This window comes from Euprymna scolopes, chromosome 5 (genome assembly GCF_053919585.1).
Source record: "Euprymna scolopes isolate OS-2025 chromosome 5, ASM5391958v1, whole genome shotgun sequence".
NCBI classification, from domain to species: domain Eukaryota; kingdom Metazoa; phylum Mollusca; class Cephalopoda; order Sepiida; family Sepiolidae; genus Euprymna; species Euprymna scolopes.
In genome coordinates this window covers 105,459,674-105,472,324 of record NC_136486.1, presented here as the reverse complement: position 1 = coordinate 105,472,324, position 12,651 = coordinate 105,459,674, and the positions used below count along the sequence as shown (strand labels likewise).

At 32.5% G+C, this 12,651-nt stretch overlaps 1 protein-coding gene across 1 annotated transcript in view; it reads left to right on the top strand.

Moving 5' to 3' along the window:
• The window catches only part of LOC145276947 (tachykinin-like peptides receptor 99D), a 775,418-nt gene that overhangs the window by 601,187 nt on the left and 161,580 nt on the right, over positions 1–12,651 (top strand). The window contains exon 4 of the mRNA XM_080128452.1: positions 10,798–11,328. Coding sequence (XP_079984578.1) covers positions 10,850–11,328 — 479 coding nt within the window. The 5' untranslated portion in view covers positions 10,798–10,849. The remainder of the gene's footprint in view (positions 1–10,797; positions 11,329–12,651) is intronic.

Here is a 12,651-nt window from a genome sequence, read left to right as displayed (position 1 = left end):
CACAAATATGACAATATATGGAGGCCTTAAGAATAACAGTCTAGTTACATTCCAAGATCCAAATGGGTTAACTTTAGTCCTGAAATGTCCTTGGAACGGCAACCAATGTAGTAATATGCGTTTGCTGGCAGGGTGTTATCTGGTCGTCATTGGGACTCTTCTGCTCCACCGATGTTACAAACAATCATTTTCCGGGGAGAGTCATGCGGACGTCTTCAGGACCCGCCAGTTTTACCAAGCGGTATTCCATAAAAGAATAAAACATGTCTTGATCTGTTGGGTTTCTTCCTCTTCGTTGTTGTTCATTTCTGGTCGTAACAGTAACAGTTTCTGAGAGGGGGGAGAGGAAAGTATCTTGTCTTTTCAACCAGCTCTCGTCTATAATAGTATGGAAAATCAAATGGAGATGTACCTCTTTTGTTTGGCTGTCCGCTATTTCTTGCTGAAGCTGATATGGCTGCTGGCACGAACTTGCTCCGTGATGAACAATGGCACGCAATTTTATATAAAAGAATCTTATCTGTTTATTTTACAAAAAGATTACAATGTGTTACAATCGGAAAAGTAATAAATAACAATGAAATTTTTAACGGACTTAGCTACTCTTAACAGACTTAGCTACTCTTAACAGACTAACTGCGCTGGCGAATAGGGGGTGCTAACAACAGAGTATATAAAGGATAACAGTATAGTTACATTCCAAAATTCAAATTTTCATTTTTCCAGCATGTAAAAATAGTGTTATATATATATATATATATATATATATATATATATATATATATATATATATATATATATATATATTTATAAATCTGTTTCGTTATTTAAAAACAAACGGTTATTACAGCAATACCGTCTCTTTTCGTGCATATATTCTTCAGAAAACTTAGAAATTCTTCTCGTAAATAGAAAAACTGCATGACAATATGATAAGAAAAAACATAAATAACTCAACATCGTATGGGTTGTATATGTTTTCGCTGGATTGGAATGTGATTTGGTTAACGGCAGGTTATTGTGATTTAATGTATATAGCTTCAATATATTTAATTCTTTACGTTGGTTTCGTGATGTATTATTTGTGTGTGTTATGACTGGAATTTCTTTAACGTCTGAGGATGGAGCAGTAACAATAAGATTAGAATCGATTAAAATTTTTCGATCGATGTAACCTCCAGCCTTCTTCAGATATAGTTTGTCGAACTTGGGAATCTTCATGTCGGACTCGTGTATCTGCACAGAATTTTCGAGCGGAAGCCCCCTTTTTTAATCCCCTGCTTAGTCTGCTCTCTTTCCGTCAGCCATGAGTGGGTAGAAGTACTATGCAGTTCATAGTTGTATTTTGAGTGTTACCCGTACTGAGATTTGAACCTTCAACCTTAAGAAAAGTGTAGCATTACAACTAATTTTTACCAAGTATTCTATTCACTACGCCGATGACCTGTATCGTAGTACTTCTGAAAATAGCACTCAAAATAAGAACAGTAGTTCGAAGAATCTATATAATACGAATAATTAATCATTATCTCAAAAATGCAGAAGCATACATCGTATATTGATTTATTGGACTTTCCTTTCCTATTTATTCCATGTGACAACGTGCCAGAAATAGGTTAACATACCAGAGTAAAGAATAGAGAGAATCAAAGATGGCGGTTTCCAGCTTATTGAATATTGATTAATCTTCAATGTTTGAAGTCGATAACAAACGACCATAGATCACCATTTTTTGTGTTTTATATAGTTGGGAATTTATTTATACATGTAATCTTTGGATATTCGGTTTAATAATGTCACCAGAACTTAAAAAAAAAACATCCATGCCCCCCATTGCCACACTTTCAGAAACACACCCGACTAGCTACAACCACTATAAACGATTTCTCCTGGTCTCTATCTATGCCTAAATATAAACTCAGATTCCATTAACAAAGTTTCTATCCAAGAAATTCCCGCTTGTGAACACTGTTCAGCTGGACTAATTCTCGGTGGAATACAACAACATGGTAGCCTTCAAATCTTTCAAATCTAATGTAAACAAGTTCTTGTTGAGCTATCCCCATCAATAAATAATCAAATGCTACTCAATTTACACCATTAACAAATACTACACTACCACCTTCCATTCATCAACTCTTATCCTTGAGTGACCTCTGGGCCTTGATAAGTGGTGAAATCCAAGTAAACAGATATTGTTCTAAAAGTATTTACTATGTAAGCATTGTTTAAAAGTTGTAAAAGATTTTCTTAATAACCAAAACGTCATTACAAGAAAATATATTATATTACAAAAGAAAAATGCGAGCATGAAAAGGAATATGGCAAAGCTTACCCACGGAAAAGTGAAGGACTAGTTGTTAAAATTGGAAAAGAAAGGGGCAAGATATTCTAGTAGAAAATATAATAAATTTATAACTTAAAATAGTGCAGCATTAAAATTTAACATTATATAATCAATTCTTAATGCTGCATATTTAAGTTTTAAATTTATTATATTTTTTTACTAGAGCATTTTATATTTTTCTTTTCCAATTTTAACAACTAGTCTTTTACTTTCCCATGTTTAAGCTTAACCATATTACTTTTCATGCTCGCATTTTTCTATTGTAATCCCTCATTTTTTTCAGGTTTCCAATAAATTCTCTTGTTCTTTGTTGAATTTCAGTTTTATTTTTTTTTTTTTTGCCCCGATAAACATCACATACACATAAGTAATAACAATGTACGGCGCTCGTCTGCTTCAATAAAATGCCCCATCTCCCTTTCATTCTTTCATTCTCTCTCTGTTTCGCTTGTTACTTTTCTTTTCACGACAGCAGTGAATTAGTAGCAACACTAGACGCTGATGTGACGCAGTTGCTATGGACACCAGTTATAGAAAACGTCGCTCACATCCTCACGTTCTTTTACGATTTTGAACACCAATAAATTTATCATAACTTTTGTTTTACTGAACAGAAATTGCTTTTTTTTTCACACTTTAGAGGAGGTGATCTATAAACTGCAATTTGAAATTTGGTCAAGAAATGAGTGGACGGTAAAGCTTAAACGCAATTCTAACTGACTAAAACTGCCAGTTAACCATATATTCATAAACTCTACCGAGTTTGAATGATAGCATTTTATTATATTAGAAGAATTAATAAAACAGTTACACGTGTATTCAAATAATACATATATTCATTTAGTGTGTACCAACGCGCGGTTACGAGTGAAAGCCTTTAAGACAAGGCCATGTTCGTTGGCTGCATTGTATTACGCGTGGCCTCTCTTTTCGTTCGTCGTGATGAAGCTTGGAATTAGTGACGATGGCGGTCTTCGGTAACAGTATTTCCAGCTAACCATCATACCGCCATATTAGTCGTCGGAGACGCGGTTTCATGCGTGAACAGGCCAACTGACTAGACATGCACGACCGACGGACTTCCTTTAAAAAGACGGGAAGAGATAATACTTACAACGATATTCAATGTGTCTGCATGCCATTGTTATGGAGTAAGCTTGTCTACCAATTTCAGGAATAATAGACTAACCCAGATACTATAGAATATAGTTACATCTAAACATTAATGTAGCGATCCGTAGCAGTTATGGACCCCAGAACCATGACGTGTACTTTTATAACATACTTTTCATAATACATCTTTTGTTGATTATATTATTGTGTTTGTTTTGCATAGTGCTGGTCTGCCATGACACAACAGACAGTTTTGTAATCATGTGTTTAATAAAATGAATAACGCTTAGTAAGGATGTTATAAGTTAACAAAAATGTTCTACAATCATACGTAAGTATGTCTACTTATATATATATATATATATATATATATATATATATATATATATATATATATAAAGAGAGAGATAGAGCGGGGAAGAGTATATTTATTATACAAACATTATTAGTTACATATGTGCATACATGTTTCAGTGGAATCTCAATTCAGAGAGACCCATTTCAACAACTGAAACAAACATCAAGATTAATTCGTTTGTATAAAAAAATAAATAAAGATAAAAATATATAACTGTGTGTGATTTAAACCCTGGAAGGGGGGTACTTTGTGAGGACGAAAGTAGGTAGGGAGTAAGTTTGCCCCAGAGAAAGGGAACAGGGATTTAATGGTGGGGAAAGGGAGATAACATCTAGGCCGGTCATGCTATGTCCTAACTGGAAGGGTTATGATGCTATTGTGGTCTTTAGGGCTTGTTTATGACTTTGATTTAGGAATTTCTATGGCGGCCACATTCTTCTTGCAGACTTTCTATCTGCTTTTCATGCTTATTTTGGTGGGTTATTAATGTTACTGATAAGTGTAATATACGTTTCATTAAAAAAGTATATAACACATGTCAGTACGATCGAGTTAACAACAGATAGAATATGTATATTCTTTTTTATATTATCTTTTATATGATTTAAATTTATTATTCCCTCTTAAGATCTAATTACTTACATAAATGAATAGCAGGTCGCCTGGCATTGTCCGGTCGTAAAATACGCTTAAATATGATATTTTGAGTAATGCATGTTTCGTATTTATTATTATATCATATTGGATCCAATATATAGTAATGATTTAAGAGGTTAAAAACAATGATTCGTGCGCTACCACCGAGAATCGAAACCCAAACGTCTAGCTTTCGATTTACTTTTTCCTTGACGTTAATGCCCGAGCTATGAAGAAATGTTTGCTGCAAAGCTACAAATTAAAACATGAACTAAAGCTGTTACGTTACGCATGCATATTCGTAATGCGGTCGTTCGACCTTCACCTGGCAAATGTCAATTTTTTTCACATATTTGCACCGATCTTCCGCAGTTAAAACCAAATTATAAAGTTTCGCATGGATTAGCATATCCTATATATGAAGTTTTATGTCTGCAGACCAAAAACTTATAGAGTACTTTGGTAGGTAAATTTCTTTAAATATATATATATATATATATATATATATATATATATATATATATATATATATATATATATATATGCACGCATACATTAGTATATAGAGAAAGGGGTTTGTGTTTTCTATAACCTTTTTTACGCAAATATTACACAAGTATAAATCATGTAAAATACTTGCATGAATATAATTACACATAATAGTTAACTTAAGATGATCATCCCATAGGAAAATTGAAAAACAGAAAACTAATAGGGAATTAATTTAAATGAATGTTTCGAAGAATATGCAAAGTAGATAGACCTTTTGTACATGAATGATATTCTACGACCCATATATAACAAATAAGTTGTAATTTCTTTTTAAATAAATAGAAAAAAAAATTATAGGAGTATAGATTGTTTTTCATTAACAATTTAATCTCAACAAAAATCAAAGTAAAATAAGAAACGATAAAGTATGTGATATTTTATAATTTCTTTTAAAAAGCACAAAAACGAAAGCAATGATTCATGTTCAATTTTAAATTTTATCACCAATCCTCGATGGATTTTTCGCTATTATAATCACGTAAAAGTATGTCTAAGTTAAAGGCGAACATTTTGCCGTTTTGTAGAAAAACTATTATAAACAAGTGCGAGTTGTTTCATGCATATTGTTAATACTTGGACATTTTATTCTCCAGAATGTATTTTTCCACGCAGTCACTGCCATTCCCAATGTACATTTGTCAGCTTCTTTTGATGTTTGGGTCGTAAAAGTCTGGAGCGTCCTTTGTCACCCATATCTGTAGAGCAACTCTGAGATCGTGGAACTCATATCCTAACTGTGCTGCCGTCAACTGTATCGGCTTCGGAAACGTTTAACAGGCACCGGTGAATTTTGATCAGTTCAATTATTTTTTCATGGAAGAATTCAATGAATTATCTCTCCTTCTGTCACACTTTCGTGACAGGGGTCTCACACCGTTAATATCTGTAACAGAGAGATGAGACTTTCATGTAATGAATGCATAAGTTCAGTTATCATAAAAATACAATAGCCAATACTCTTTACTCCACAGACGGAATAAAAACAATAGGAAGTATTACTTTTGGAACGTCGTTCGTAAGTACGTTGGTAGAAAAATGTTGTTTGCAATGAATGGATATAGGTTAATTTGCTTCTTAAGAGTGATTTTGAATTCCCCGACTGGCAGTAATTATTAGGACTGTGACAACAGCATATTCTTTTCATTATTTTGACTCCTGAATATATATCCGTTAATATTTTATATGTTTTTATATGTACTGATCTGGTTCTCGGTTGATTGACTGTGTCTTATTCTGTCGGATATATACTTGAGAGTCAAAACAGTGAAAAGAATATGCTGTTGTCACCGTCCTACTTATTATAGGCATGATTAATTTATATCTTATTCTGTCAGATTATTAAAAAATCGTATATATTTTCTCGTAATATTCTCATCTATGTCGATCCGAAAAAGACATTCTTAAAGGGAGTCATATTTCAGGATGATAACGGCCGTTCTCTCACAGTACTACGGATCAGAGATTTTTTATAGAAGTTTATCTATTTTCATCAATGCAACACTTTGCGAAGGGTCAACGATTTGAGTCCATTACGATCAAGGCAACACTGAAAAGTCGCCGATATGAGCTTCTATATTGTTCACTTTATTCCTATCCGTGTAAGATTTATTAAGGGTCGCCGACTCAAGTCCATATAGTTCAGTCTATTTTTATTAATGCGACATTTTATTAAGGGTCGCAGCTTTGAGTCTATACAGTTTGATTTATTCCTATTAATGCAACATTTATGAAGAGTGGTCGATTTGAGTCTACAGTGTTCAGTTTATTCCCATCTATGCAAAACTATATTAAGGGTCGCCGATTTTAGTCTATATATGTCAGTATATTGCGATCGATAAACTTTTTATGAAGGTTCGTCGATTTGAATGTCTATATGTAAGTTTATTCCTGTTAATGCAACATTTTATTTTTCAGCCATTCGATGAACTTAAAGAGCTTGTTAAAAATTGTTTTAATTCGCGTGATTGGTACTTGAACCACATCTAAAATTATTTCGTAATACATCAGTTATGCTTACATGGTGCACTGACTTTTTCCTCAACTTATATTACAAAACAAACTAAAGTCCGACAAACAATGAAAATAAAAGAGACGAAAGGGATAAGGTTTAGATATTGAATGATTTAATTGTTCAGTCGAGACTTCCTGTATGACATTAATATGTAATCAATTCATCAGCATGTTTAATTGTTTTGTGGCAATTGGATTCTCATGGTTAGCTTGTTGAAAGGACATCTGCAAAGAATGTGCTTATTTATGTGTTGGTGAAAGAGTTGAGGCAGGAAATAGAATATCCACATCAGTAATATTTTCACATTTTAGAGCGGATCAAATTTCTTCATTAACATTTACCCGCGAAATCCTGTGGCGACACTAATGTTAACTTACCGATCATCGTGATAAGAACGATCACAACATCGAAACGTCATTTGAGTCAAAATCTAAAATGAAATTATATAGCAGCACTTTCTTTGAAAATCCAACATTAAAATAGAAATTACTGGTGCACTGTACCAACCGGGTGTATTTACTGTCGCATATCGTGAAGCAGATTTCTCGTAAATGCCCGATAATCATGGACAAACAATGGCGAGTGCTTGTGCATCTAGGTTACAGCGCTTAAATAACGCTATTATTTAGAAAGTCATTCGTAACATACGAATAGAAGACTGTTTTGTAACTATTCTATACTTTCTCTTAACAATTTAATGAATAAAAATATCGTAAAAATTCAATTTTAATTAAAAATATTTGAAAAAATAACAAAAAATTGGCCAGGCCTCCGAGCGTTTTCTAACGGCGCTTGGAGTATTCCAGAGGCGACGTCAGGTGGCGGTCTAGCCTGAGCTGACGTTTACGTGAAATCCGGTTTGTAATATGCACAATTATCGATTTCCGGTTCGAACAAGGCACTGGCACTAAATAAAAACATTCCAATAAATGAATAAATAAATACAAATGGCAATACTAATGTTTATATTAGTGAGAATATATGTATCATTTGAATAAATGTGTCAATTTTTTTGTTTAGTTTTCTTTTAAGAAATTTTTAATATAAAAATAAATTTATTTTGAACTTATTTCGCATACGGTCTACTGTGTATTTGTTTGTATACATCACTCGCTCCACACAAAGGTCAGTGAGTAAAAATTGTGCCTTTTATTAGTTTTTAACATAAAAATAAATTTATTTTCTTCTAATTTAAAATGCAACCCTGTCTATATTTTATTTGTGTAAGAATAATTATGAATCAATCACGTCATACACAACTTAGCGATTTAATATGTGCCTTTTTTTTTAATTTTCTATATAAAAATATTTTTGTTTGCCTTGTTTGACATGTTGGATGGTGTGTATTTATTTGTGTAGGAATCATCGCGTCGCATAAAAGTAATGAATAAAAAACTGTTTTTGTCTAGCTCCCAGACAAAACCATTTCAAACTGTGAAGATATACGAGCAATGAAGTTAGAAGTTAAAATAAATATCTACTGGCTGAAATGAATTAGAACAAAAATATTCCAGGAACAGATATCAGTCTGTGTGTCCGTCCGACTATAAATCAAAAACTACCGTAAAATACCCACAAAGTTAGTTTTTTTATCAGCGTTGCCATGGATAAATAATATCTAAAATAGAAAAAAAAATGATTTATTTTTTTTTTACCTTTTGGCGCAGATTATGTTTGGGAAGGCGTTTTCACGAAATTTATGTATTAACTAAATGAAACATTTTTTTTAATCAAGGAGGCACTCTCTTATGCCGATTTATTATATTGATGGATCTATAAAAGAAAATAGCTGTGTGTGTCCAGAGACAGGAATGGGCTGAGCACAGCAGCTATAGGAAGTGACAGGAATGAAAAGACGGAAGGGAACGGAGAAAAATAAAAAGACTGATAGAATGATACTCTCCCAAAGTCCTCTCTGATTTTTTATCCCCATACTTAAAATAACATACAGTTTTACTTATACCATAAAATATTACCTTGTATATATAATCAGTCAATAAATAGCAAAACGAAGATACACTTATTTAATTTCAATTACATATTCACATTAAAATTATAACGGCTATATTTAATCTAGATAGAACATAAAGTTGATCGTATCTTTATAAACATATAAACAGCTATATTGCGTTAAAAAAACCTTCACTCACTTCAAAACGCTATACATTTTTGGAAATGCTAACAACAGTTTTCGTTCTGAAATAGAAGAAAAGTATCTTTTTCACAACAAATATATTTTCAGATATTGTATGGGTATTTTATTTCTTCAATTTAATAATCTTAATGACGTTTTGAAATGAAAATGAAACGTTGATGTACATATAACTTGGTTTGTATTTTTTTCACTTCTCTATGCACCCACCCACACACACCCACACACACATACACACACACATACACACACATATATATTTTTTTTCATAAGCTGAAAAGCTATAGCAAGCATCTATATGAGTACTTTGACCATAGTTTCTAATTTCAAAAGGCGAAAAATTAAAAGATACATATGCCTTACTTTTAATGCTAGGTTTATTTATGGTGTCTTTAACATATAATAAAAACCCTTCCCAATATTTGCTGATGAGGAAACCTTGTTTGTTAAAAACACTATATGTAATAATTATTGTCCGTAACTTGATGTCTACCACAATAAAAACACTGTTTTCCGAAACGATCGTACAAATAATTGATTTTGTTGTTGTTCCTTCTTATGAAACGGATTTTTGATTTGATCATAATTTGATTTTTAAATTATCAATCACATTACTAAATATTAAATTAGCTCTAGGATATTTACCTATCGAGCTTATTATATATCTAAATTACAACGAGCACTTTTTCTTTCCCTGTATTTTAATTAAACTAGTAATTTTTACTATTACATTAAAATACACTCTGCTCTTTAGACTATTGTTCTAATCTCCTTTATACATATAAAATATATAGCTGAATGTCTGTGTGTGTGTGTCTGGTCACGAATAGGATCCTATATGGTTGACTATTTAAAAAAAAACTGATTACATATAATGATAGAAGATGTATCGAGAAAAAGGAATAGGTATGTTTGATCTGGCAGAACGGTGGTTCATTAAAATTGTGGGGGCTGCGTTCGCGCCTAGTGCACAAAGTATGGAAATAAAAAATTTAAAAATTAAAAAAAAAGCGTTTACAAGTGTTTTTGATATAGATGTACATAAGAATACTTTGATAAGTATGTTTTAACTTGAATAGGGATGGTATAATAAAATTGTGGGGTCTACGTTCGCGCCTGGCTTCCATAGAATGGAAATAGGCACAAACCTTAATAAAGAGTTTTCATATCTATCTGCGTAAGTATACTTTGATAATTATGTTTCAGTTTGAAGAAATATGGTATAATAAAATTATGGGGAGTTCGTTCGCAACTGACCTTCATAGAATGGAAATATGTCACAAAGTTTTACAAGGTTTTTTAATATAAATCCACAGAATATTGTGATAAGTGTTTCAGTGTGAACAGGTATGGTATAATAAATTATGGGGCTTATATATTTTATTTTTACTTTCATCATATTTTGCTTTGGTTTTGATACCCCCAAATTCGAAGCTATCTCTTTACAACCCTTCTTTTTCATAACCTATCATACTTCCATAAATCAGAGTCCATTTTCTGTAGGCTGTTTTTGGACCCAGTCAACGACAGGTACTTTTGCTAGTAATTTTGATTGCTCTTTTACCGTATTGAATGTATAAATTTATCATAACATTGAACCAATTTTGTTTTTCTTTTTTAATTTCCAGGTGTATTGAATAATAGCTGACATTGCAGCGCCGATATTTCTTTCGCAACAGAATGGGCGCATCACAGGACGCCGAAGCATTCAACACGGTCGGGTCCACCGTATCTAATCTTCTCCTATCCGGGTTGAACAAACACAGGTTTCAGGATATGGAAGGTTCTACCGAGATTCCCAATGTCACACAGGAAACATCTACTTTACCACCTGCGAACCCATTCATCCTTCCTTGGTGGCAGCTGGTCTTCTTCATCACCCTGTTTCTCGGCATGATCGTCGTCTCCATCGGCGGGAATATTATTGTCATGTGGATTGTGTTATGGCACAAACGCATGCGAACCGTGACGAACTACTTCTTGTTCAATTTGGCGCTGGCGGACACCTTGATATCAATCTGGAACACCATCTTTCATTCCGCCTACATGCTATACAGTAACTGGTGGTTTGGGGAGGATTTCTGCAAGTTTTCCATGTTCATCGCGCCATGCACGACATCTGCGAGCGTTTTTACATTCATGGCCATCGCAATTGACAGGTAGGTGCACTTGTTCACTAAATGTATCATCTTTCTTTTCATGTACCTCCAAATTGAACTCTGTTTTGTTGCTTTAAAATATTTATAAAACTTCAAAAATAAAATTATAAAAGAAATACTTTTAAATATTGAATTGAAGACGTAATATTCAATAATTATATCTATATAATTAAGCTGAATGTCTGTGTGTCTACGTGTCTGTACACGAATAGGTAGGTTCCTATCTAGTTGACTATTATAGAAAACTGATCACATACAAATAAAGAGGCGGTATCGAGGATCAAAAATGGGTGGTTTATTAAAATTGCGGGGTCTGCGTACGCGCCTTGTTCCCAAAGTATGGAAATAAAAATATAAATTTAAAAAAAAAAAACTTTACAAGGTTTTATATATATATATATATATATATATATATATATATATATATATATATATGCGCATAAGAATACTTTGATGAGTATGTTTCGGCTTGAACAGGGGTTGTATGAGAAAATTGTGGGGTCTGCGTTTGAGCCTGGACTCCATAGATCGGAAATATACCACAAACATTATCAAAGACTTTGATATCCATCCGCGTAAGTATACTTTGATAATTATGTTTCAGTTTGAAGAAATATGGTATAATAAAAATAATGGGGAGTTCGTTCGCACATGACCTCCATAGAATGGAAATATGTCACAAAGTTTAACAAGGTTTTTTTAATATAGATCCACAGAATATTGTGATAAGTGTTTCAGTGTGAACACGCATGGTATAATAAATTATGGGGTTTATCTATTTTATTTTTACTTTCATCATATTTGCTTTGGTTTTGATACCCCCAAATTCAACCCAAATTTACAACTCTTCCTTTTCATAACCTTTTTATGAATCAGAGTCCAGTTTCAGTACTTTTGCTAGTATATATATATATATATATATATATATATATATATATATATATATATATATATATATATATAGTTAGTTAGTTAGATGGTTAGTTAGTTAGTTATAAAATATATATGGCGATTAAGCTACACTGAATATACTACGTTTCATCTACTCTAGGACTCTTCATAAGCCTGAAAATTCCTGGGGTGGATGAAACGCTGAATATTCAGTGTATCTTAATCGCCATATATATTTTATAACTAACTAACTAACTCTACCTACGTATTGACCACTTTTGAAATAAATACTTAAAGTTTACGTATAAATTTATACTTTCGTATATTAATTTTATGTGAGTTTCTAGATAATATTTAACTAATGACGGATTAGTATGGCATTGAAAAACGTACGCAAATTTCGAAATTATTTCACAAAATTCAGATAATGTT